General features: G+C 40.4%; 1 protein-coding gene across 1 annotated transcript in view; it reads left to right on the forward strand.

Moving 5' to 3' along the window:
- Window positions 1-26,960, forward strand: part of LOC146369076 (copine-8) — a 103,134-nt gene that overhangs the window by 51,157 nt on the left and 25,017 nt on the right. The window contains exons 7-13 of the mRNA XM_084909223.1: window positions 5,296-5,359; window positions 6,309-6,412; window positions 7,893-7,997; window positions 12,526-12,567; window positions 15,044-15,119; window positions 19,737-19,790; window positions 19,906-19,967. Of these exons, the coding sequence (XP_084765349.1) occupies window positions 5,296-5,359; window positions 6,309-6,412; window positions 7,893-7,997; window positions 12,526-12,567; window positions 15,044-15,119; window positions 19,737-19,790; window positions 19,906-19,967 (507 nt within the window). The remainder of the gene's footprint in view (window positions 1-5,295; window positions 5,360-6,308; window positions 6,413-7,892; window positions 7,998-12,525; window positions 12,568-15,043; window positions 15,120-19,736; window positions 19,791-19,905; window positions 19,968-26,960) is intronic.

Below are 26,960 nucleotides of genomic sequence, written 5' to 3' on the forward strand. Positions count from 1 at the left end.
CACGCATGCAGGAAGACGCAGAAGAAGAGATGCTCCTGACGTGCTTTTCAGCTTAGGTGTTTTTGATAAACTAAAAAAGAGGAACGTGGTTTGGAGCACGATGATGAGCTCAGAGATGTGTATTCATTTAAACACAGACTGTTTTGTGTTGCTTTACTTGATTTCAGGAAACACGAGCATCAGTATACGCTGTCGTTTCACCCATATTGTGCTAATTTGTCATTTTCATACATATCGTCCCGGAGGAGTTTGAGCTTCCAACTCTATATCACATCTGTCACACACGTGTGTCTGTGCATGTATGCATTTGTATGTAAGGCACAACTGTGGAATACATTATCCATCTATTGTAACTATGCAATCCTTTCGATTGCCACCTGCGCATTATTTTATTTCTGTCAGAATAATGATTGCAGCTTTCTGAAAAATAGTGGAGCGAGAGCAGGCATTTAGGAAAATAACGAGCATGGGAATCCAATTCGATGTCCCGCCGGAGGGGACCTAGCTCGGAAGAGTTGTCATAGCGACACCGATCCTGGGCACTTATCATAGAGGGTGTCTATGTGAGTGTCTCATGTGTATTGTTGCCGTGAGACGACACGATGGAGAGTAAGAGGATACCAACAAGTTAAATGGGCTGTATGGACAGTGATCGAGAGTTTTACAACTTTGTGTTGTGTTTTCCTTTTTCTGTTACACCATCGTTCCACCTCGCGTGTGCTCAGTTATGCTGAATCCCAAAACCAATAACATGAAACTGGTAGGTGATGAAGTGTTTGTATGTTGTTCCTCATCTGGAAAAATTATGAATACACACAAACTTTCACCGCTATGTAAGAATCACCTTGTGTTTGTTCAACCGCTGTTAAGGCATCTTTACATTCAGAAGCTACAGGTGTGGGAAAAAAATTCAACCACCTGTTTAGTGATCAGCCTGGCGATCACATAGAGTCAGTCATTACTTTTAGTGGGAAATCACTTTTTCCACACAGGCCTTTGTAGGTTTGCATTTTTCCCCCTTGATAATAAATGCCCTGATGATGTAGAAACTGCATTTGTGGTTTGCTTGTTTAATATTTGTTTGATGATCTGAAACATTTAAGTGTTACAAACACGCGAAAAAAAAAAAGGAAATCAGGAAGCGGGCAAACACTTTTGCACACCACTAGTGGTCACCAGTGATCACTTATGTACATTAAATCAAATAATCATGTAAATAACTGCTCAGGCCGAGTGTTTTATTACATTTATATACTGTATACCTGTATACCAGCCCTGTAGTTGAGCAAAACGTATTTACAACAACGTATGCATAAACCTAACGTACACGTAATGTTGCGACTGGTTTTAAAATCTGCGACTACACATAATATATGTACATATATGATTTGCAAGGATTTGAGCGCTATAAAAATGAATCCCAAGTGCTATATGTATATATGTTGATAATCAGGGACACTTGCATTTTATAGTAGTTACATTACTATAATCATTGTAGTAAGATGTACTACAATGTACAGTTATTGTGTAGTGCTAGTTTAACACTTTATAGATACAGGCATGTTTTAAAGTTACATCTGTAGCTAAGCTGTGAGTATTTGTATATCAAATCCTGCTTTTCCTCTTTGCAAAGTACTAATGTGTCATTATGAAATAGCCTAAAATAATGGGACTTGTGTACTGAAGCTGAATCATTATTTAAAGCCAGCAAATGATTTAACAGAGGTGCTGATGAAGGTTGATGATGCTCTATTTTGTAGTTGACTGGAACCCACACAGCTCAACATTTTTAATTAGCTTAGCTCTTCTTTTATGTCCAATTTGCCAACAACCCCCTGCTCTGCTTTTATTGTTTCATGCTGCCACTGTCGAACCGTAGCACAAAGAGCAGGAAGTCTATGTAAATGAAGTAATTACTTTGGATATCTGGAACTTGAGAGCTGTTAAATGTTTTTCTGAAACTACTGAAAATTAGATTAAGGGGTGCAAAGTCAAGTGGAAATATGGAAATGCAGTGTTGTTGGCTGTGTTGTTCGTTAGGTGCGAGTAAGCTGTAAGTCATTGAAAACCTTCTCAGGTCTGTGAGTGGGAACACTGTGGGTCTTTCCGTGGCTTCTGATTTGCTGAAATCAGAGTGTCTCAAGTCCTCTTTAGGTATCATTGGTGCTATTTGTTCATGTGTACTTGAGCAGACATTCATAATTGCAGTCAGCCATTCAGATATCAGTCATATACAAGAGGATGTTAACAATCCAAAGACACTACTTTGTACATGTTCCACATCATCGCTCATGCGGAAAGAAAGCAGTAAAGCGTGTGAATCATACTTAAAATTCGCGAGATCACTTCTGCTGAAGGCTTTACTGGGATTTTAAGCAGGCTGTTCTTTTAAATCAGTATTGCTTTATTGATTTTTTTTCCCCTGTTGCTCTAATCCTTCCTGATCACTCCATCTCTATGCTAATGTCATCTGTAAAGATGTGTTTTTCCCCAGCTTTTCCTTATTGGAATTCTTGTGTTTGGACTACATACAAGCTTATTTAGATTGTGTTTAGTGTTTCATCATACGGCTGCTAGGCTACAATTTAGCATTTTTAAACTCCCCCTAAGAATCACTGCCGGTGCCCAAGCAGCCAAAGAGACTGTAGTGGCAAACATTATTAAATTTGTTGCATTTGGATGAATCAGGGCTTTATTTTTATCATTCTGTCTGCCTTATCCTCGTTGTTACAGTCCTCTCAGTCTTGTGTAGATCCACCTCTGTGTGCTGCCTGGATAAAAAGATGAAAAACTACATATTAATTTTACATTTCTTTTTCTTTTTTACGCTTTATAGTCTCTGAAACAACCATATGGATCTGAGGTTGCAGGATCTGATAAATCCATTTCTAAAACGTTTTACTCTCGGCCCGTTATGCACGAGACCAGAGTGAAATAGAGAAGGACTATTTGAATTACATTCACACAGAGGTCCTAGACCCCAGTTCTGAGCTGACTTAATGACTGTGAGAGTCTTTCCCAGCGAGGTGAGTGTCTCATAGCGGAGCTCATCATATTCCTCTTTGTCAGAAATGTAGGTTCTTTCAAAATCTGTGTCAAATTATGTCATCCTGCGCTTTCTCACATGCACACAGAACGTGCTTTTACTACATCAGCGAGGGAGAACAGAAGATTTCTCTGCTGCAATCCTCATGATTAAGAATTTATCCATAATATTATTATTAGTTTTTCCGTGAAGCCCTCAAACCTACTGAGAGTTTTAGCATCTTACAGACCATAATTTTCCTCTCATCTCGCTCATTTCCAGGTGCAGCAAAGCTTTCAAATGCTGATAATCTAACACTACATTTCCAGGGTCGTCAAACAGCTAACACTCAAAGTTATCGACAAGCTGCCTGACATAATAAGCAGTCCAGAGCAAGTAACCACAAATCCATGAGGAGCTGGGTGGGTGTCCACAGAGCTAAAGGAGAGTAAATGATTGACTTGCATTTGCCAGGATCAGAAAGAAAACTCTACATAAATGGGAGTTGTGCTCTGTTTGCTAATGCATCGGTTACGTTGGCTTGATTAGGTGGTAATATGTTGTTTATGTTGCATGTGTCGCCTTTTCTCAGCCCACATTTTGTTACATATTTAAATAAATGTAGGTGTAGTTCAACTTTTTCAGTGCCACAGAACACTGAAAGTTTTTGGTCATGCTCGTGTGTGTGTGTGTGTGTGTGCAGTGGGACTGTTTAAAGAGCATATTTGTTTAGGAGGAGGAGGTACAGTAAATGGTGACTTCACCTTGAAAACCTTGATGTTTATGCAGAGAAAGCGCTTACACGTAAAACACCCACACCGACATGCATCACCTATTCTCACCTTCCAGTCTTTGCTACAGCTTCTGTGCCCTTCCCAGGAGCAGAAGCTGATTCATGTGTGGACTCGCACACAAACAGCACAGAAACACAAACACCTTTTTGCTAACAGTATATCTTGGAAATGAGGTAATAAAACATGCGAGTGATGTTTTTCCTCCCAGCTCTGCTTGTAAATCTAAAATTCCTGATTTTCTGGAATACATCATAGGAATATCAGCAAATTTGAGAGGTGACAATCACGGATATTAAACAGCTTTGTCTGCTTAATCAAATTTAATCACTCGCTTCTATGATTTGCTACTTTATTGTGCTTTAGGGCCTTTATGTGTCCGAATGATCCCATGAGCTATGTTGTCAGTGGAATTTGCCCCTTGTATAGTGAACCAGTGCAAACTGGTCCTGGGTGATTGCAACTGCAAAGACTACAATGATGACACGTTACCCTGTCATCATTGTAGTGGGCATTGTCTGTGGGCATCTGAGTAGAATAGTAAAATATCAAAATATTCAGTAGAATATCTTCCTGAGATCTCCCAGGTGAGGGTCTTCGAGCATGTCTTGCTGGGAGGCTGCAAAGCAGACCCAGGGCACGCTAAGGGTTCGACTACTTACGTCATGACCCAGATAGGTAGATAGATGGAAATATTGGTAACAATATAAAACATAAGGCGTGTTTCATGGAAACTTGTAGCAACAATACGTAGTGTGTAATCAACTGCGATGAGAGAAAAACATCTCAACACTGGCTGGGTTCATTTTCAGAAAAGAAGCTTTCCGTCTGTCCGTCAAGCAAACAAACCTGACACACACAGAAATACGACTGACCGTGTGCCTGTGCAGGACGGGAGTGGTTTCAGACACACATGGAAGTCCCCTCCCTGCTGTGAGAAGGTCACAGTCCCGCCTGAACCCTTATGCGGGATGTCTAGAAACCAGTGCCACTGTTATCAAACAAGCTAAATGTTTTCACTGACTGCTCTTCGGCTGTATAGACTGCTCTGATGGTAATGGACTGGTTCTTATATAGCGCTTTTCTACTCTTCTGAGCACTCAAAGCGCTTTACACAACTTGTGCATTCACCCATTCACACAAGCACATTGTTCTAAGTGCTGTAACATTCACACTCTGATGGATGCATCGGAGAGAAATTTGGGGTTGCCCAAGGATATTTGGGCAGCAGACTAGGGGTAGCCAGGAATCGAACCACCAACCTTCCGATCAGTAGATGACCTGCTCTACCGCCTGAGCTACAGCCACCCTGATGGCAGCTCGAGTAAGAAAACGTGAGCCGTCTTCCTGTATTTTTCAACTTGTCATTTGACCCTGAAGTGTAGGCGGAAGAATACATGTGGACAAAATACTGTGGTGATGACAAATACGCTGTTGGTGACTGTAATCTCATGTTTTGCTGTATTGTATCATAAACAGAGGCATTCCAGGGAAGAAATGCGGGACCATTATTGTGAAAGCTGAGGAGCTGAACAACTGCAGGGTGAGAAAGTGACTTCTACCTCTGTTTGCTAAATGCTGCATGTATCCGTTTTCTCTGCATGTTTCACTTTGTACAAGTGCTTAAGGCACTATGGAAAGTTAAAGTTACCAATCCAACTTTTACCTTTTTCCACATAATACTAATACTTGACTTTTGCCATCTGCCGAGATTGAATAATTTACACTGGCACAGTCTGATATCCCCGTGTCGGTGTTGTTCCTGAATCATCATAATTAATGTTGGTCCAGGTTTGACACCGTAAGTGACCAGTCACCTTGCTGTGATCTCGTGGTTTAGCACCATGGACACACAAAAACCAATCCCCTGTAACATTAACCCCTCCCCTCCTTTTTTATCCACATCAGCAGGTTTTTTCCATGCTGCAAAACTATGACGTCACAACAATGTGAAAGGAAGCATTCCTTCAAATGTGTGACCCGGTGCTCTTTGTTTCCTTCATAGTATGCTAGCTCTGCTGCTAGCAGAATAAGCTAAATGGATTATGACGGTTATTCGATTCAGCCTTATGAGTCACGATTGGATGGATTACAGGTCCAAAAATTGTAATGATGCTTCCCCAGTTACAGCAGCTGTTTGAATGTCGGTCTTAATTTTGAATGAAAAATGGCGTACCTCTTTTTAGTGTTGGCAAGAAGCTGAACTGGCTCGAGCTCCCTTTGAACCTTTGAATATCTGTTTCATGCAGTTCCCGAGCCCACAAAATAGAGAACCGAGGTTAGCAGATTCAATAAAACACAACTGTAGATGATAAGTAATACAGTTTTTGGATCAGTCTATCATCATGTAAGATCTTTTTATTTTTCTTTACAGTTACTTTGTGCTATCATAGTCATATTGAGAGGAAACCCATATTATAAACGATGCTGCAATCAGAAAATTCAGCCTTCCACCCTGACTTAATATATTCCTTTCACTCTCTCCTCATTAGGAATCAGTGATGATGCAGTTCTGTGGAAACAAGTTGGACAAAAAGGATTTCTTTGGCAAATCCGACCCCTTCCTGGTCTTCTACAGGAGCAACGAGGACGGCACGTGAGTTCCCGTCTCTTCATTGCTTCGCGCCCCCTTTGCTCCCTCTCCCCTTCCGGGTCTGGTTTAATCCTTCCCTGCATCCAAAGGAAATTGCTTTCATTGATTTGCCTCAGATCAAAAGCCATCCTGCCTGTTTAAGCATTTATGTGAGTGACATGTGGAGACGCTAACATGAGCAACGTGCGCACAGATGTATGTGAGTGTATCTGGAAGCAATAGGATAAGGATTTTGTGTGTGTGTGTGTATGTGCGCGCACATCCGTTTTGTGTTTTCAATCCAGAGCACCCCATGAACACTCCTCTCCATCCTGCAGTGTGTTACAAGTCAGATAAAGCCTTCTGCTCTGAGGGTGGGAGATACCAAGTCCACTTTCTAGCTGAGGGACTAATGAAATTAGCTTTTTTTCCCTCTGTCTGTGTGTTTGAGTATCAGGAAAGTACTGCAGCGTGCACACTCTTCCACTCAAAGTGGCAGGAAGTTAGCTGGATGTCTCTTTAATTGAATATTCTTGTTTTTATTCCTGCTTATGTTTATTTCTTAAATCCATCTTTTCCTTTCTCCTGCTGCTGTTTCTGTGCTCTGCCTTGCCCTGGTGGAGCTAGAGATGCTCGAAAGCACAATAAGAATGAATAAAATTATGTTATATTGTTTTGTTTTTGTTTTGTTTTGGGGTTTCTGAGCAACAAACTTGGAAACTCCAACAGTCATCCCTGTGCTATATTTCACTAACATGTACGAAATACATGTGACGTCCAGTTAGTGCAAAATCTTGGAGATAGAGATGCCCCGTCTGACAGGGTAAATTGGGACAGTCAGTTACAATGGGGCTGATCTATACATCTCAGTTCTGTGCTCGCCTGCATTTATTATGCCACACTTTTGCAGCAGCGCCCCAGCTGCTAGAGGGAGAGCTACCGTAGCATGGAGGAAGCTAAGAACAGTGTGGAGGGACTCGGTGGCTGCAACGCCAGCAGCTTTTCTTAGTGTTTCTGCAAACTAACTGCAAACCTCCTCCTTCTCCGTTTTTCTGCCTCTTGCTTGCTCTCAACATAACAGGTCATCCACTCGATTAATGTTATCCTCACTTCACCTGTGTCTTGTCAGCTCCACTTCACATGTGAGATGTGTGCAGGTGAGCTCAAAGTGAGCCCGAGAGCAAAAAAAGGAAAAAGTAGCATGACCGTAAATGACAGCACTATCTGGTAACCTGCAATGACTCTCCCGCTGAGCTGAAATGACACCAGTGTAAATAAATTAGCAGAATAATGGAAATCAATCTTCTTGTTATCCATTTTCTTTATCTTGGTACTTCCGTCATATATGTAGTAAGGAATAGAGCTTATTGGTCTAGCAGTGATAGCAGCAGTAAACCAAAGCCAGGAAATAGTATCGGAACTACTCGGACAAACACCATTAAGCTGTTTTGGCTTTACAGTGTTGCACTTTCCTCACTGCCTCTCCTCCTTGTTGTCTCTGCAGGTTTACCATCTGCCATAAAACAGAGGTGGTGAAGAATACACTGAACCCTGTTTGGCAGGCTTTTAAAATCCCCGTTCGTGCTCTTTGCAACGGTGATTATGACAGGTATGTCTGTTTTTTTAGACAGCAGCTATTATGGCAGGTTAAGTACAATGCAGCGACCAAGACGGCCATCTGAATCATCCAGGGGAGTTCTTTTCAGTATGAAAGGCACTCAAAAATGCCATTTTCAGTAATACATGCACCTCTGATGATTTCAGTGTCTGATGGCCTCTTCAGGCTGCGTAGCGCTAAAACATTACATGGGTGTCTGTGCCTTACTTTCTCTCCCATCTGCTTATTTTAGAACAATATTATCTATAGGGGTTAATTAGCGTCAATTATTGTGTCACTTTTTTATTAGGGTTCATTTTAAATCACAGAAGCTGCCCATCATAGAGCGTTTTCATTATGATTAATTTGTGAGGTCTCTTATAATGGTAAGCCATGTTTTGGAAATAATCCTGAAATTGATGTAAATAAATGTGACAGTGAAAATATATTTACTGTATTTTGTAAGGAAATTAGCATTTGTTAAATTGAGTACAGTGCGAATGAATAATGCATGATACTGTTTGCAGCTGCCAAGCTTAAATATTACATTTGTCAGTTTCAGCAGGAGGGAAAAGTTGATGAGTGTAGATGCATGATTTAGTTTTCCTCTGGAAAAGTGTTTGACTGTCATGTTTTATAGTAAGATTACTTCATCAAAGTCGGTACATGTTTATACATTTGAAAGCAGCGTAGCGGTTTGACTTCTAAATGAAGCCTGTGACTGATGTGTCATCCAAATGATGCTTTTAGAAATATGCTTCATAGTCGCTTTGGAAGAAAGAACATATTATTTTCTGGTGGTCGGGTTTATATTTAGTTTAGTGGGGTCAATGCACAAGAAACAGACTGCTAGAAATGGTTTTGTCATACCAGGATTAAGTGAAGCAAAGATCCAGAAAGCAGCATTTCTTCATTGTCTGCCCCCAGCATTTATTTTGCACAATTCAGTCCCCATACACACTCACACACACTATATGTTACAAAATATCTGATCTTATTGTTTTTTCCATTGATTTAGAAACTGATGTTTGTTTTCTCTTTAGATTTCTTTGCAAAAAAACTGGCGATGAAACAGTTTAACTAGTTAAGCATCCCAGTACCGGGGGCAAAAGGGACGAGATCGCATTTAATCGGTTAAACACAAGGTCAGAAATATAAGTCTCGACATGTGTAGCATCCACAGAAACATCTGAATCTCAGCTAGAATCTCATATAAACCATTTCTACAACCACCAGAAAAAGCAAAGACACCAAACAGTTACGTGATTTTCTGGAGTTAAATGTGAACCAAAGCCTATTTTCAAAGGTGTTATATGCTAGAAAATACTTTTAAAAATTAGGCGATGGAAATTAAAATTGTTCTATGTTTGAGTCACAGTACCTTTGACATAGTAACGTCTGCAGTAATATTTACACCTCTGATGAAATTCCACAGGTATTAGCTTTATTTTGATACCAAGATTGTATACACGGAGTTCGTACTTGCAGAGAAATACTCTATTTATTTTGGGCATTTCATTTTCGAGCAGGAAGCTCAAAAAACCCCGGGGGCCTAACAGGTTAAAGATGAGCTTATTTGAACAAATGGCAAGAATACTTATTCGACCGGAGGCAAAAGTGTATGAGTCCACTCCTTAAGATATCTACATATTTTGGTTAGATGTTTGTTAAAATTTCAGGCAAGCAATGACATTGCTCATGTTGATGTAATCTGTTTGAATCAAAGCAACTCTGCAGGGAAGGGACAGCTTTAAGCATCTAATGTAATGTCTTGTTCCTGTCACACAGGCCTAGAGAACTGCTCGCAAGTATCTGGCAACCAGTGGTCACCAGAGGAAAATGTGTATTTCCTGATCAGTCGGTGAATAATTGCTGGCAGCCGCTAAAGCCACAGGATGCAGGCTTAGAGAAATGTCAGTGATCTGCTGATAAACACTGATTTTAGGGAAAAGTGTGCATTGCTGGAGGTTGCTGTCAGCGGCTAGTGTGAAATTGGTCACAAAGTGGTTTACAGTGATGCATGGAAAACTTTCAGGGGATTACTTTGATTGCATTTGGAGTCACCAGGTGAATCATCAGTGCAATGAAAGCTTTAAAACTGTAATAGTAAGGCAAAGCTTTTGCTTTGAAGGTAAAATGTCTCATTTTCTGCTTTGCTTCAGATTTTGTAACTATCACTTTGCTGACGGTGTCTTCTATATAAAGCTTGGGTGACTGTGGCAATTTGTAAGCAACTAAAGCAACAACAGGGATCCTCACAGCAATCACCCTGTTGGTGACAGCCAGCAACTACTCACCCACCAGTTGGAGATACATTTTTCTCTAGAGGACTAGCGGGTCTCAAGGCCTCTGAATCTTTAAAGAAGCAGTTTTAAGTCCTCTTCTTAAAAGGCTACCCAGCATTTAATTCAGCTTTCTTTTAAGAAATTGTGAACTTTGCCAAAGATGAGCATGTTAGGGAAATCTTTCTCACCAAACTCATGCACGGCCAAGAGGAGAAAAACTGAAACTGAGCATTTACAGCACCCTGAACTACTAATATCCATCCATCCATTCGCTTCCGCTTATCCTTTTCAGGGTCACAGGGGGCGCTGGAACCTGTCCTAACTGTCATAGGGCGAGAGGCGGGGTACACCCTGGATGGGCCGCCAGTCTGTCGCAGGGAGAGACAGACAACCATTCGCACTCACATTCACTCCCAAATGCACAACTATGGGCAATTTAGATTGATCAATTAACCTACCCCCACTAACTGCATGTCTTTGGACTGTGGGAGGAAGCCAGAGTACCCAGGGAGAACCCACGCAAACACGGGGAGAACATGCAAACTCCACACAGAAAGACCCCGACCGTGTCACCGTGCTGCCCACTAATATCTACACCATATTAGTAGTAAATATATGACAGAATATAAGGAGGAACATTATAGGTCCCCTTTAAAAGTTTTACAATTTAGGCATAAAGACAAAGCTGACACATTTTTGCATAATATCCTCGAATATCTTAAAGAAACATCGCTACGTGTAATTATTTGTTGTGCAACATCTGTTTTACTTTACATCTCAGCAGAAGTCCAAGACCAAGTGAGAAAGCAGATTAAAGCAGATAAATGTGTGTGCCTCTCTTATGACAGCCATGTGAGTCCCGTCTCCTGTGTTGACAGCAGCTGTGTGGGAAAAGGGCACACAACAGGGTTTAACATAGCTAAACTAACAGACAGCAGCATCGATCTGAAGTTTGGTCCAGTAAGCTTACTGGATGAGGTGAGACACAGCGTGCCTTATCAATAGAAGAGTCAGGAAGCTCAGTGGACTCGCACACAGAAACACAGACACGCAGGAGTTGAGTGTGTGTTTCTACAGTCTGGGAAAAGAGATAACGGGGAGCTCAGGCTGGCAAACAATAGGGAACTGTGTCTGTCTATACAAAGATGCTGTGGTCGGCCTGCAATCACTTGCTCACTCTCACTCAAGCACACACACAAACATGTACATTGAGGCTGTGAAGTTTCTCATCACATCATCAAAGCTCACCGTGACAGGATGTTTCCTGCTGAGCTGTGGCACAACACCGACTTAATAAGACACCCGCCTATATAAACACATGAAAATACATTTATGCCAGACAGATCAGCACGTACTTGTACCTCTCCAGGAGACAACGTTACGCCAGCCAGGAAACACACTCATCATCAGAGTGCTCATCATTATCAGACAGCCCATTCCCACTCCTTATCTTTACAGCTTTCTTTCCTTTAATGTCCATCTGTCTCACTAAGCAGCTCTAAGGCCCATTAATGATGGTTTGCATTTCCACTCTTTCTCATACTGGGAGATAAAAAGGATGGAAAAAGTGCAGTTTTGGCTTTGATTTCCAATTAGATACTGCAAGTTTAGAAAGTGGTACAGCATGCGTGCTCCCAAACTGCTTTTCACTGTGAAAACAACAGCCTTAATCGACTGGGATTGTATGAGTACTCATTCTCTCCAGCAGAGTGTTTTTTGCTTCCTCTGTTTTAATTTGCTGTTTGTTCTATGCCCCACCACACACACACACACACACACACACACACACACACACCCTCCATGTGTCACTCCCTTTTGTCAGGCAGAAATAACCCTCATATTGCAGATATTAGTTGATGGCATGATAGCGCAGCATTATCTGCCTCCTGCAGACTGTTCTGTTTTTATTTATTTTTCTCCCAGTTTCCTCATAAGCTACAATAGGATGCAGAAAATAGATGTATTTGGAGATGAGGTGTACAGTGACAGGCAAACAGTGTGTTGGAATAAAGATAAGCTGCAGAATGGATCTGCTTCCACTAAAAGCTCCATGACATAGATGAAAGAAATTGACATTCTTCTGGTCTCGGTGTACTTCATCATTTTGCAACATTGGGTCTTACTTTTTAAATATGTTGCATGGTGCAAATAAGCATTTTAATGCCTCCAGGAGTATAAAATTTAGCTGCACACCAGCAGAAAAAACAAGCGAGTTGTTTTGTTAACCTGATTCTAATCTGCGCCTCTCCTAACAGAACAATCAAGATCGAGGTGTACGACTGGGACAGAGACGGCAGGTAAATACTTACAGTGTTAGAGTAATAAGTCATCTGTCATGTAAGCTTTTACATTACAGGCTCCAGAAGCTCACTTCACTCAGCTCACGTAAGGTGTAAATACTCTACAGCTAAAATAATAAATGCTGGCATTCCTGTGCTGCTGCTATTGCTTTTAAAATCAGATTTACAGACATGTATTTTTGCTGTTTATATTGCATGAACATTTTCAAATGGTACAAACTTCAAGGCCTGTTGGACTGAATTTTTTTTCAGGGATATGTAGTTGTGTAATGCTACAATTGTCACGTGTGGAGTGTGAGTGAGGTGGACCCAAGAGCAGACACAGGCGAGGAGATGGGACTGAACTTTAGACAAAAAGCGAGCCTTTTGTAACCACAGAGACATGAAACATGACAGGTAGACACACAAAACAGGGAGACTTAGAACAGGGGAGAAGACACAAAAGGATCCACAAACAAACGACTAGAACAGCAACGTAGGCATTGTAGAAATTAGTTAGATAAACTAAACTGAAACTAGAACACAAATGAATAACAAAATACGATAAAACTCAAACACTGGGTCACACGACCCTCTACCATGACAACAATCATACTAGAGACAACAGTGGTTGGAGACTACGAGATGACCACATTTATTGTTACATTTTGCAGTGAACGTCAATCCTTTTTCCTTTGAAATCGTTGCTTTGAAAATAGCAACAGGTCTGCAGCCACTCGCAGCCAGTTACTATTTTCAAAGTGATAAAATGCGATAAAATGGCAATAAGTTGGAGTCTGCTATCTTTTGCTTTCTGTTAATTATTGTTGTTAATTATTTGCAAACATTTGCCAGTCGGTCTGAGAGTGACTGCAGACAGTCTAAGTTGGATGTCCCTAATGTTAAGATGAGTTATGAACACATTTCCACCTCCATAAAGTTGTTATGAGAGGGGAAAATGATGGTGGCCCTGAGAGGCCAAACGGACTGCAACTTAAAACACTGGCAATAAGAAAAACGCTGCAAAAGCCCACAAAACACAACGGAAATAGGAAAAAACACAGTTCCAAAAGCACAAGGGAAGTGTTTCTGGGGAGACAATAACCCGACGGACCAGTTGCAGGAACCAAAATATGCTAAGAATTGCGCTGGGAGACACTTAAAAGAAGTGGAGGATCTATCGGTTTTATGAGGAAAGAAAAGATGAAAGGTAAGCGTGTTAGCCTAACTATTAGCCTAAAAATCCGTTATCAGTAATAAATGAATCATGATAAAACACGACTACCATATTTTGGTTCTTGCAACTGGTCCGTCGGGTTATTGTCTCCCCAGAAACACTTCCCTTGTGCTTTTTCCTATTTCTGTTTTCTTTCTTCCTATTTCCGTTGTGTTTTGTGTGCTTTTGCAGCATTTTTCTTATTGCTGGTATTTTCTTAAGTTGCAGTCCGTTTGGCCTCTCAGGGCAACCGTAGAAAATAGCTATAGAGACCAAAACTTTTTGATTCCTTCTCAAGCTGCAAGCTTGTTTATTTCTTCTGTTAAGCTGAGCATTTTAATATGGTTGCCTAAGGTGATTAACTGGGCTCAGATTAGCTTAATTGGTGTAAAGGTGGGGTACAAATCAATATCTAACAAGCAGTTGATCAGGAACAAGACAGTAAAGTAATAACTGTTAAAGCTCTGCATTTTTACATTTTTCAGGATAGTTTTCCAGAACTGCTGAGTGTGACTGTAAGGCTTTCAGGGCTTATTGTACAGATATTAATCTGATATGCGCTGATAACCTCAGCACTAGCAATCACTGATAAACAGACAGCAGTGCCTCTCCTTATTACTTCGTGTCTTGATTGCATTAACATTCAACATGTCAGCTTCCTGCACCCAGTTAATCCCTAAGTCACACATAATTAACAGAAGTCTATGTTTTCAGTAGGTAAGAAAGCTGAGTACACGATCGTCAGCGATTGACTGCTTAATGATGAGTCTGGATTCTGGCTGCTGGCATTCAGACAGAAAGAAAACAGCAACATTTGTCAAGCTGTAGTTTAACAGGGAGTTATTTCTCTATTCTTTGTACTTTGGAATCTATTCAGTGTCACTCCTAATCTGAGCCATAGTGTGTTGGTGTATCTTTTTCAGTGGGGAAGAAATGCTGGCAGTGATTTTTGTCCATGAAAGTGTTTTAATCCTGCTTTAATCCTCCGTAACAACAAACCTCCTAATTGTTGCTCTGAGGTGTATATGATGTTGTTTTTTTTCTGGAATTCTTATCATTTCATGTTGATTTAAAAACTTCAAACATAAAATGGAATCTTGTTAAATCACAAGATGACAACTTCTTTTGCCTTTTTCTTTTCTTTTTTAGGTTTTTTTTTGGCTTTTTAATGATCTCTGGATTAGAAACTAGAAAAATTACATTAAAATTAATTGACAAGATTGAAGTTTTTCTGAAGCTCTCTTTCTTGTCTCCTTTCTTCTTCATTTCTGTTTGTAGTCATGACTTTATTGGAGAATTTAGCACCAGCTACAGAGAACTATCCAGAGGACAGAGCCAGTTCAACGTCTATGAGGTGAGTTTTTCCTGCATGTATAGGAATGTTAGTGTATTTAAATTCAAAGCTGAAGCTCCTATGGAGACCAGTGTACGGGTTTTACAGTGTGTTTTGGTTTTTTTTTGTCTGGAACCTTTCTGCTGAAGTTTAACCTGTGTGTGATGTCATGATACCAAAAATGTAATTAGTTCCAATCCAAGGACATTTACAGCATTCTCAATGCATTACACTGAACTTTAAATAATGTAAACAGTAAAAAAGAGAAACAACTGTACAGAACAGAAAGTGTCAACGTTATATTTTGGTAACAGGAATGGCTACCAAGTATCCTACTAATGGTTCTACAAGATATAACATTAGTTACACTATGTTAGCTTAAGCATTTATATAATCTTAGCCATTGCTAAAATTTTAGTCTAGTGAACATGAATGATTTCACAATAATAATGCCAGCTGTCTCAAACACAGGATATTGAAGGTTAACCTCCTGAGACCTGAACTCTTTCATGGCATGCATTTTTAATTTATCTTTGCTATTTGGGCTGATTGGTACCTGATGAATGTAAAAACAAAGAATTATCTTTTCACCAGATTTTGCTCTACAAAGGCCTGATATCCACATATGAGGACATTTGTTCTAAATTTTGATAGAACAGTAGCAGTATAATGTCCTGGTAAGTGGATATCAGGCCCTTGTAGAGCAAAATTTTGTATTGTGGTCTAGACAACCCAAAATGTGATGTTCACCTATGTGGACGTCAGGTCCTAGGAGGTTAAAACAAGCTGAATCTTCCTTTGAGCAGATCTAGTTACCAGACTTTTAAGTGACAATTTTGTAAGGATAGACTAAAGCAGTCGTAGGTGTACACAGTCCCCATCAGTTCCAGAGGAACTGTAGCCTCAGTCAATACACTGAAAGAGTACAATTGTGTTTTCTGAATTTGGCTTTCACTGAAGTCAAAATGTATCGTAAGTGTTAGGGAAAAATGAAGAAGGGACTGACTCCAAGCCAGTTTTAATAAAGCCAGTAATTTGAAGCTACAGATTTTCACAGATACAGTTGATGTTGTTGCTGATAGCATGAACTTTGCAGTAGATGGTATATATCGCCTTAAGTTCAGCATTATATCTATCACTATATTTGTGCTGTTGCAAAAAATGATGACATTGAGATGAGAGGGTGAAGTGCTAATTTACGAGCTAATGCTAGCTATCATGGTTAGCAAGGTGCACAGATACTGTTTAATTAGTGCAAACATTCAAATAAAAAAGCAAAATTTCACTCACCAAAGTTGAAAATGCAAGTTTTGTTGGTTGGTTCAATTATAATAGAGCAAATGGCTTTATAAGTAAGTAAGTAAAAACAAGGCGCTTTGACTTGAGGCGTTAAGAACTAATAGCAGATCAAAACAGTTTGCATCGAGTTTCTGTTTGTCTAACTGTAAGGGCAATCTTCATTTTACTGCATACACAATATGAAGGATTAGGAACTGCAAATGTTACTGACATTTATGATATATAGTCAGTTACAAAGCTAGTGTAAAATTCAAGAAAGAGCAGAAAGATAGAGTAGACCAGGAGCTGAATCTTCTAGTGAGTTTTACAGTTTACATTAACTTACGTGCTTTATAAACCCACTGTTAAAAGCCTTTTCTTTGTAAACACATATCAAAGTTCATCCTGTAGTCATAAAGCTAATAGCCTACACCTAAACAAGGTAACCTCTGACCATAATTTACTGTTGGATGCTGCCAAACACAAAAGTTTCTATTACAACTGCAGCCTTTCATCCTGAGTAATACTGAGAGGCAATTCAACAGCAAATATCGAAAAATATCTTTGCAATAAAATAGGAGGATTGAGATTGTTTGGTACTCACATAAAAAGTACTGAACCATATGGCCACATATATTATGTGGAGAAATAATTGGGGAAATTACTTGTTTGAAAAATTTGAAAAGTGTAAATAATAATAATAAAATAATAATATCTCCTGGCAGAGTGAACCAAAACTAAGCTGAAACTCCTTTCCATTCTGCCTGGCTGTCTGTGACACACACACACACACACACACACACACACACACACACGATCTCTGACAGTTATGATGGATCGCTGGCTTGTCTTCTCCCAGGAAGAGTCAACATTTCTTGATTAACAGGGCACCACACAGAGAAGAACGCACACAGGGGAGTCTCATTTTAAACAGCTGCTGTTTGCCTAATAGTCCTCAGATGTGCGCACGCACACACACACAAGTCATTTTGGGATTTCTGGCCTTTTTCGTGGTACTGCTTAATCCTCGACTTGCAGCAAGTGAGACAAAGACTTTGCAGTGTTAAATGCATTTTGTTTGTGTTTGTGTCTCTGTGTGTATTTGTGTCACAATCACATTTCAATTCACCTCCAGAGCCAAATGCGTCCTTGCGGGTGCCAGTCCAAAGTGAACCAAGGAGAAATGCATAAATCCACACATTTGTATGTTGTTTCCCCGAGGCCTTCTGTTTTCCTGTTTAACCTTGGCACAGCTAAATTAGACCATAAAGCTCAGATTTAATATCCACTGTTTGGCATTCAAAAGGAGGTTGTGTCCGGTCCCCTCATCACACGAGTCTCTGAACTCTGCTGAAAAGTGTTTCTTTCTTTTTTTTAAATTCTTCTTTATGAAAAGCTTTTTCTTAAAAAGTAAGTAAAGCTGGTTCAGATTAATTGAAAATCTGTTTATTGTAAGGAGGATATCTGTGAAATGCTAAGTGGCTTTGTGGGTTAGGAGCACTGTTCAAAGGCAATGGTCCTAGCATGGTAGCTGCTGGTTTAGGGAAGGAAGTATCTGAGGACCGATGAAGGGGATATGAAGTATACTGCAAAGCCACCTCAGCTATCACGTATTATCCCCACAAACTGAAGCATTTAGGGCCAAGCATGCTTTAATTTTACAGAATCTAATTTGTATTACACTGAAGGATGTTGTTATGTTTGCATATAAAGTGAAGACATCTCCCTTGATCTTTGTGTAAGTCACATGCAGTAGACTATTGAGTATTTTTATGAGCAGTTTGTCATATTTGAGGAAGCTTTGTAGGACTGCACCTAAAGAGAATTATCAGCTCCTTTATTTCCCAAAACTCTGTTGAGATGGTTTAACAGTATTTTTGGCTGTGACACTAAATTATTTTTGGAGAAGAAGCTCTAAAAGTCCATTGCATGTTACTTTCACAGGAGGAGATGGTGCACAGATGAAGTTAAAAATAATATTTAAAAAATAGCTGCTGAGTATAATGGAGCTCTTACCAGATTTAGCAACTGAAGAGCCGGATAATTCCACCAGGAGTTGGCGAGAAGTTATTATGCCTACTTTTATCTGAGGGCTGGAAACATTATTTTTAAGTAATGTTAACATTGCTCTGTATCTGCTACTGTTTATAACCATTAAAGCTTGACTGATTTAGTAGTGGGATGATATTAGCTGTTTGCTGATCTATTGGTATCTGTGGCAGGGGGCGTGGTGTGCTGCCTGGCTGCAGGAGAGGCGGACGCACCTGAGTGGCAATCACGCCTCGCCAGCTTAAAACAGATGAATTGGTTCCTGTTGTTGTTATTGGTGTTTGTGTGTGGCGGCTGAAAAACTGCAGCCGTGTGTAGGATCCAGGAACCAGTAATAAATTATGCTGAAAAGTGTTGAGATGTGGTTCTCATCTATATAGGTTCCCCCAGTCCAACAAGCTGTTTATTCTCGTTTACGTGCCCCACCCTCCCTCTCTCCCCTTTTCAATTCTTTAACTTCTTCACTTCTATGTAGTACATGGGGATCTGCCAGTCCCCTTTGAAGCCTTCCCCGAACCGCAGGTCAATTCATGTTTAAGCCTTTCACCTTTATCTGCTAAAACGCTGTTGAATATAAATGGGACGTGAGCCCAGCTAGTGAAATATTTTTTGGGGCCTTTTTCTGGCTTTATTTGTTATGTGACGGCTGTGTGCAGGCAGGAGAAGGACCCAAAGTGCAGACTCCGGAGACAGAAAGTAACTCAAAACACAGCTTTAATGCTGAACTCAAAAGGGTAACAAAACTAGGAATACAAAATACACTTACACAGACAGCCCACACAGCTAGATAAGGGTAAATCGCGACACGAACACAGAGAAACACAGGGCTTAAATACACAGAGGGAGCAATCAGGGAATAAGTAACAGGAGGGAAACACAGCTGGGGCAAATCAGGCCTAACGAGACAAAGGAAGAAAAACCAGATACATTAACATCAGACATGGACCTTCAAAATAAAACAGGAAACATAACACAGACTGAACTAAACACACAGACTCACATGCAGGCATGCAGGAGCCGGCCTCGAACCCAGGCCGGCTCCTCTCAGCTATGTGGCATTTGGTCGCCTGCTCATCCAAAACTGACGCCTAAATCGCCAAATATTGTTATCTGTCTAAAAAATCCTATATCAGTCTGGCACTAGACAATATGACAATTTTGTGTTTTTTTTTTTTTTTGTTTTTTTTTTTAAAAAAAGCAAAAATACTTAAAACACGTTACCATTTCTAAACTTATAAACTACACTCAAATTAAGCGATGGATTTACAAAGTATATTTGAAGTTAATGGAGAAAATGTGCTCTTTCTTTAGGTGGTAAATCCAAAGAAGAAAGGAAAGAAGAAAAAATACCTCAACTCTGGAACAGTAAGGAATGATTTCTGAACTAGATTTGAAATATGGCACTCTTATTGTGTCAGACAGAATAACTTTGTCACATCATCGACAGCGTTTGAGCTGACTGAGGTGTTATCACCTACAGGTAACCCTCCTGTCATTCCTGGTGGACACTGAAGTCACCTTCCTGGACTACATCAAAGGAGGGTAGGTCAATGACTATGCAATCACCGAGCCCACACTGAGAGTCGGGGGTTGCAGTCTTTTAATGAGAATTGACATGCTGGGTGTGCTCGTCGCTGCTTGGATAACGGCCCCATCACTGCTCAGTGTCTGCAATGTGCCAAAGATAATGATCCCTCAGTGTGAGTGAATCAGATGGAAAAAAAAGTGCATTTGCATGTGAGAGGAAGAAAGTGAAAGGTGGAGAGGGAGAGACTGACAGATGGGCTGACCTGAAGTCAAGTACACAGAGTTCAGGCTCTGAAGCGCGCGTGCGTGTCCTTGTGTGTAATCTTGTATTGTGTTTCGGCACTTGCCCGAGCCCCGTGCCATCGTGTGTGCTCGTTTGTGTGTCTCTGTGCATGTGCTTGTGTATGTGTGTTGCTCAGGAGGGTTAACCGCGTGCACCCAGGCGTGGTGGAAATGCTCGCCCACACACTCTGCTTTCATTAGACTCACAGACAAGAGGACATTAGACACAGACATTAGATTCACTGTCAACGGGGAGAAAAGTGTGTGTGTGTGTGTGTGTGTGTGTGTGTGTCTGCAAAGTTGCGAATATTCCTCTTTTCCTGCTGCCTTTGGAATTCGGGAGGGGACACAAATAGATTTTTTCTCTTCTGCACAAAACTAAAATGTAATTTTTCAACTACAGTACAACTAGTAGCAACTCCCCCAAAAACCCTGATTACATTAAAATCTTCATTCTCATTAAAACTTCAGAAATCTTTAATCAAAGTTTAAAGTAGCCCAATTAGACTTTACTGTTCAAAAATGTAAAACTTTTACTGCAGCGCCTCTTTTCTGCCTCTTTTGCCCTCCACGAGCCGTCAGCTGCTAACAGAAAGCTTAAGACATTTTGTCCCTACCATTTGTAGAAGGATCATTTTACAGATAAATATAGCTTAAATCACAGCAGAGCCATTTGCCTAAACTTAGTGAATGGTGATTTCTTTCTCAGACGTCATCGCTGTTATAACATTAGTATTTTAGCTGAGCAGAGTAGCAAAAAGGGTTGAAAAAGGGCTTCAAAGTGACAGCTGGCTTATATTAGTCCTAATGGCTGTGTTTGTGTCACTGCTTCATGGTCATTTCATCTGACAGCAGAAACAGAAAAATATGGAAATGAGAGCACTTTTATTGGGAACTCAAGTGTATTAAAATATAGTACATGTGAGCATAAGGGAGTGGGAGAGAAGCAAATGTAGGGTAATGTAATCTGTATGGGCCAAATACTGAATATAAAGGAAGTTTACTATTGTTTTGGGGACATTGCTATCACAATAAAAGCCAGCAGCTTGGTCTTCAGCTCCTTGGATGCTGGAAGTACAAGAAAACTGGCTACTTTGTTCTGTTCTCTGTCAACATGATCCCACACTGCTTCAACAATGTTGCGGTCTGGGCTCTGGGGAGGCCAGTCCATGACTGATAGTGTTCCACTGTGTGTTCTTCTATCCAGGTATGCTTTGATTGCATTGGTAGTGTGTTTGGGATCATTGTGATGCTGAAAAATGAAGTTGTTTCCAATCAGAAGCTTCCAAGATGGTATTGTATGGTGGATCAAAATCTGATGGTACTTTCCTGTTTATAATTCCATCAATCCTCATAAGATCCCCAAACCTTGACATAGCCTTCACTATGTTTACCAGATGACTGTCTGGTGGCTTTCTTGTTTTCTTTCCCAAAAAATGCTTCCTGACAGTTACTCTTCCACCGAGATCATTGCCAATGAGGCCTCAGTGAACAGTAGATGGATCAGTTGACTTGGTGGATTTCTTTCCTATTTCTTAAGGGCATAAATTTAAGATGTTAACCATCTGTTGTATGTAGTTTTTTTTTGTTTGTTTTTTTGTTTTTTTTAGAACTGTCACGTCTTCCTTGTCCAGTTTCGTAAAAACTTTTTGAATTTAAAATGGGTTCTTTGCTACGAATCCAAACTAATTGTAAATTAGTGGACAAAACACTGGTTTGTGCCTTGAGCTACTACTGAGCGATTCATAAGTGTAAAGTGGCTTAACAAAGGGGAAAAAATGGTCAGGTACAAAGACTAGATGGACAATTAGCACAAAAAAGCAGCCAATGTCCAAAGAGAAACGTTTTCCCTAAGGGACACATTTAGCTTACTTTAAAGCAGCCACACTCAAGGGTAACAATAGATGACATTTCTACAGTTGCATATTTAAAAGCATCACCACTGCATTTTTCATTCCCTCCTTTATCGATTCGTCCTTGTTTTTGTTTTCTGACAATAAAACTTAGCTGCTTTAGTTCACTCTCACTATTCTCACGCCATCAGTTAAAGCAGACCTTCCCAAAGTGTGGCGCCCGCAGAGCCATTGCAGGGGGGGCGCGGTATGAAGGGGGGGGGGGGACAAAACGCTTGGACACTGCTAGCACGGGGCGGCCACAGAAACACAAAGCAGGAGATGAAGCATAGCTGAATATGTTTCCAAACCAACTTCATTCTAAGCCAAAGACTAGAAAATATGGTTTCACCTGCACAAGTGCCGAGGTAGGTCTCCCTGCAGAATTGGTTTTCGCTGGGCTCTTCAAATCAGGGACAAACAGTATCGTACATTCTTGATTTTTAGTTCACAAACACTTGTTGTAATGACTACCTACTTCTGACATTTTGGAGATGTTAGCTCTTTATACAGTAAAGTTACAGTGGGATACAAATAATATCAGGCTGATCCTGCCACGATTTGTTCCCCCTGTCTAAATCACGGACAAACAGTATCCCTCAGTTGTTTGTTTTTCAAACCATTTTGCACAGAGAGGCATTTTTTGAAAATGAATTGATAGCAATGTTGAATATTATTACACAGGAAAAAAAAAAACAACTACACGTAAAATAATCACACCGTGACGCCTCTGCCTTTGTAAATGGAGGGACAGTAACTGCGTGTGTGTATGTAAGCCTGTAAAAACCGAAGATAGTCAGATTAACAGTATTTTGTCTCTATCTGCCATTCTGCAATTCATCTCAGGTAAACAATAACGTGGCGCACAGCGTGACGTGGAAAAAGGCACATACCTTTGGCGTTGTGTGACAAACTCTGTATTCCTCGTCCACAGGTAAACACAAAAAACGAGTTTTAAAAAATTTCAGTTTTCGGTGATTTGAAACGCTGTTTACGTGTCGACGAAACAGCTGCGTTGTCAAAAATACTCGTGTAGGTGCGGACGTAGCGTAAAAGAGTTAGTAGTTTATTTTCTTACTGCCTGTAATTTATTGCAGATTACTTGTATTTGCTTAATTGTTCACTAAATGTTTGAGGTGTGAAATAAACCGCAATGGAGCAAAATAAGGGTGTGTGTGGTTGGAGGATGTGTTTGTGCGTGTGCACGCGCGGGAGGGGGGGGCGCGCGCGAACATTTTTCTTGTAAAACAAGTGGGGCCTAGCAAAAAAAGTTTGGGAACCACTGAGTTGAAGTAACACTAAACTCATTGAAGCTGCCTGTCTGGTGCTGCAGTAAATAGCAGACGGACTAGCTGGTGGTGGTGGTGGTGGTGGTGGTTGGGTATTTATCTGCTAAAAAGTCCTCTTTTACTACTAACTTGGGAAAATACTGGAATGTTGCAAGACCTCATTTTTGTTCTCGTCGCGAGACTACTTTAAGACTGGATGCATGTTTAAGTTCATTGTTATGCTGCATGAATACATGTTTGACTGGTATGAATCCTCTCTGATTGTATTGTGATTGGATGACCTTCTAATGAAATAATCCCAACCATAAACATTTGGCCATTCAGATCCTCTGTGGTGCCTGCTTTTCACATTTTTTTGTCTTCAACCCCTCTAGCAGCTCACCCCATTTAAACTTCACAAGGAAATAGCTGTCAGTGTCAATTTCTTAGTTTTTACAACAAACATATTCACAGTTATTAAACGGTAGCTTTTGCTTTCATTTGAATTACGGCTTCTTTCGTATGCCTTGTTGCCTGAGAGTTCCCCCCGGGCCCATTCGCAGACAGGAAACCAAGCTGTGTGGGGAAAGAAAGAATCAAAATGTTCTTGTAAATAAAATGGACTTTTAGCCATTGTAGTCTTAAGGTTTTTTTTGTGTTGGTGTTATTAGAGAGGTTTTTGTCTATCACAATTTACAGAATGAGAGACGCAGCTTCTGGGAAAAGCCGATAAATTGAAACTCAACTGGCCCGAGTTGATTTTTGATCTGTTTCTTCAGAGCATCAATAGCCCCGATTACAGGCACATCATTCCTTTACTCTAATAAGCTTCTCTTATAATAATAACACATAAAATGCCATCAAGATAATAAAATTAGCCAGTCACAGTGCATACTAACACACATCACAGCCAAGTGCAGAATCCTTGTTTTGTTGTGCCAGTCCATTCCCGTTAGCCACCTCTCTATTTTCAGGTCTGGTTTCTTTTAGTCTTCTGCAGTCTGCAAGATATTACATGATGGCAGGTTTAGATTTATTTATTTATGTGCAAACAACAAAAGTCTGCTTGTTTTTACTGCACTACAAAGCTACATTTAAAAAGCACAAAGAAAGAAAATGAATTTTTAGAAAATGTAGTGATATTCCCTTAGGAATAACAAGAGTGAGCTGGGGGTGGTTTGTGCTCTCTGAGTGCTTCTTGTTTCAGTCCTCAGTTTGGCATTTCCACATTTGATTTTACCCAATTCTGATGTTAATTTCTGATTCATGCCAAAGCCAAAAGAGCCTTAAGTAAGTGCTCTTCCTTTTTCTTTTTATGTTTTCTTGTTAAACGTTCTGAAGTTGGATACATTTTAGACTCTGCCTCCTCTCAGTTTTACGTCAATCCCTTTGTGTCTAAATTTATTCAGAATTGGACCGCTCATGTGCCGTCTAATCCCTCGGCATTATTCAGACCTCTCTTTTTCATCCTCCTCTCTTAGCCACTGGGCCATGGTCATTTGATTCTCATGCTTTACATATCAGACTTAATTCTGATGTCATCCTCTCTGTACCTCAAGCCTCAAGGACCCTGAGGTGCTCTTAGCTTCTAGCCAATCTCAGGCTCTAATAACTTCCTATACCAAATCTCGGGCTCTCGTACCTCTCACTCTCCAATGTCAGATCTTCGCATCTCTCAAATTTCACCATCTAGTCTTCAATGGCCCTGAGCAAATCACAGACTCTCGTTTCCCTGTTTTTGACTTTCAATAATCTTTTAGTCAATCTCAGTCTTTCAAAGCTCTCCACATTCAATTTTAGGCCTTCACATTTCCCCAGTTGCATGCTCTCGTACCTCTCCGTCTAGCCTGTTAAGGCACTGAGCCAATCATAGCACCTTATTTCCTTTTTATTTTCTGGCTTTTGGCAATGTATAGCCAATCACAAGCTCTCATATATCCCATAAAATCTCTGACAGCCTCTAGCCAATCAGGCTTTCATTTCTCCCTTTCCTTGTGAATGGGCTGCTAGTCTTTATCCCAGACTTCCTTCTTCTCTTTTCTAGATTCACCTTCTTTTTTATTTTTCCATGCTCTTGTTTGCATCATTTCCCCAAGTTCAGTGTGTGCTAGGTAGCTTTGTTATCATACGAGCTGAAACTTCTTTGCCATGGAAAAAGGGTCCTGTCGTGGATCCTTTCCCTCCATCCGGCACTACCCAGCGGGATTTTGCTAACTCCTGTTTTTGCAGTAAAATTAGTTTGTTTTTTTTCCTTATAATGTTTATTCATTAACTTTTTAATTAGCTGGCTATAATATGCTATACTGACTGAATGCTGCAAAATCTGACCAGTTTAGACATTTGTTTTTAGTCAGTTTGTGAAATATTTGGCAGTTTGTGGAATATTATTTGCACAATTAGAGTTTTCACACAAATTGTGATGCATTAACAAACAGATTCTAACAGATGCCTAATTATATTTGACAAGTCTTTCTCGATATTGTTTATTTTTTTTTCTCTGCATTAAAGAGAATCCTCTTGCCTCTGATCCTCACACTCTTATTTTGAAAGTTCAGTTGCTGCTAACCAGGTGGCTCCACCCCTTACAATAACCTGTTTCCACACCGGCTGGCTTGGATCTGAAAATAGATCTATTGTCCTCGGTTTTATTGAGCTGCTAATTCAGAGACGATCTTGTCCCGCAGCCAGAGGGACTTCAACTCTTCACATCTTGGACTGCAGCTGTGCAGCTGGCACTGTCTTCTGCTCCAGAGATCCACCGCAAGCTTTTGGGGGTCACACTACCCAGAACCTGCTCCATGCAGTAATTCATGTACCAAGCAGAGCAGAAGAAAGAGTGCCAGCTGCAGTGCAAAGCAGTGGATTTCCAGTCTGTCTGTCTGAGAGGCAGCTGAGTTTATTGGTGTATGCATTAAATTTAAAAGCACAGTTTAATTGCTTTAAGAAAGCTTGTGGCTTTTTTGGTTCATACATATGCATTCTCCACCCCAGAAGACATCTAAATTGCATTGGCATCAACAGACACCACTCTGCATTTAACCTTTGGTTATTGTCAACCGATCGCAGCACAAGCCAAAGGTCTCTTAGTGTTAAAATGCACCAGACTACCATGTTTTTATTGTTTTTTCCTTCCTGCTGTCGCAAGGGCTTGCTCATAGGGAGCATATTATTGTCTGATTTCTACCTTATAACATAAAGTGCTTCAACAACATGACCTTGCTGAAGTGATAGAGTTGGTACAATTCCAAACCCTTGATAGAAGCCAGCATGTGTAATTGAACTTTTTAATGCATTTGAAGACTACGTGCCCACAACACTTAGCCAGTGAATTCTTCTGTACAAACCATATGCACAACTGAGTTCTGGTTACAGTCACATGTGGAAATGATTATTCAGAAGTAGTAAGTATAATCCCTGTATTTCTCAAATTTGTGTAACGGGAGACAGTTTAGTCATATTTGAATGCTGGGCGGACGGGATCCATATTAGACGCACATACCGCATGTTTACTTGCTCTGTCACTAAACTGCTAATGGAGAAATCGCATCATCAAGTCTCCCTACAAA

This window comes from Perissodus microlepis, chromosome 17, assembly GCF_051167445.1.
Source record: "Perissodus microlepis isolate ML-2025 ecotype Zambia chromosome 17, ASM5116744v1, whole genome shotgun sequence".
In the NCBI taxonomy this organism is placed as follows: domain Eukaryota; kingdom Metazoa; phylum Chordata; class Actinopteri; order Cichliformes; family Cichlidae; genus Perissodus; species Perissodus microlepis.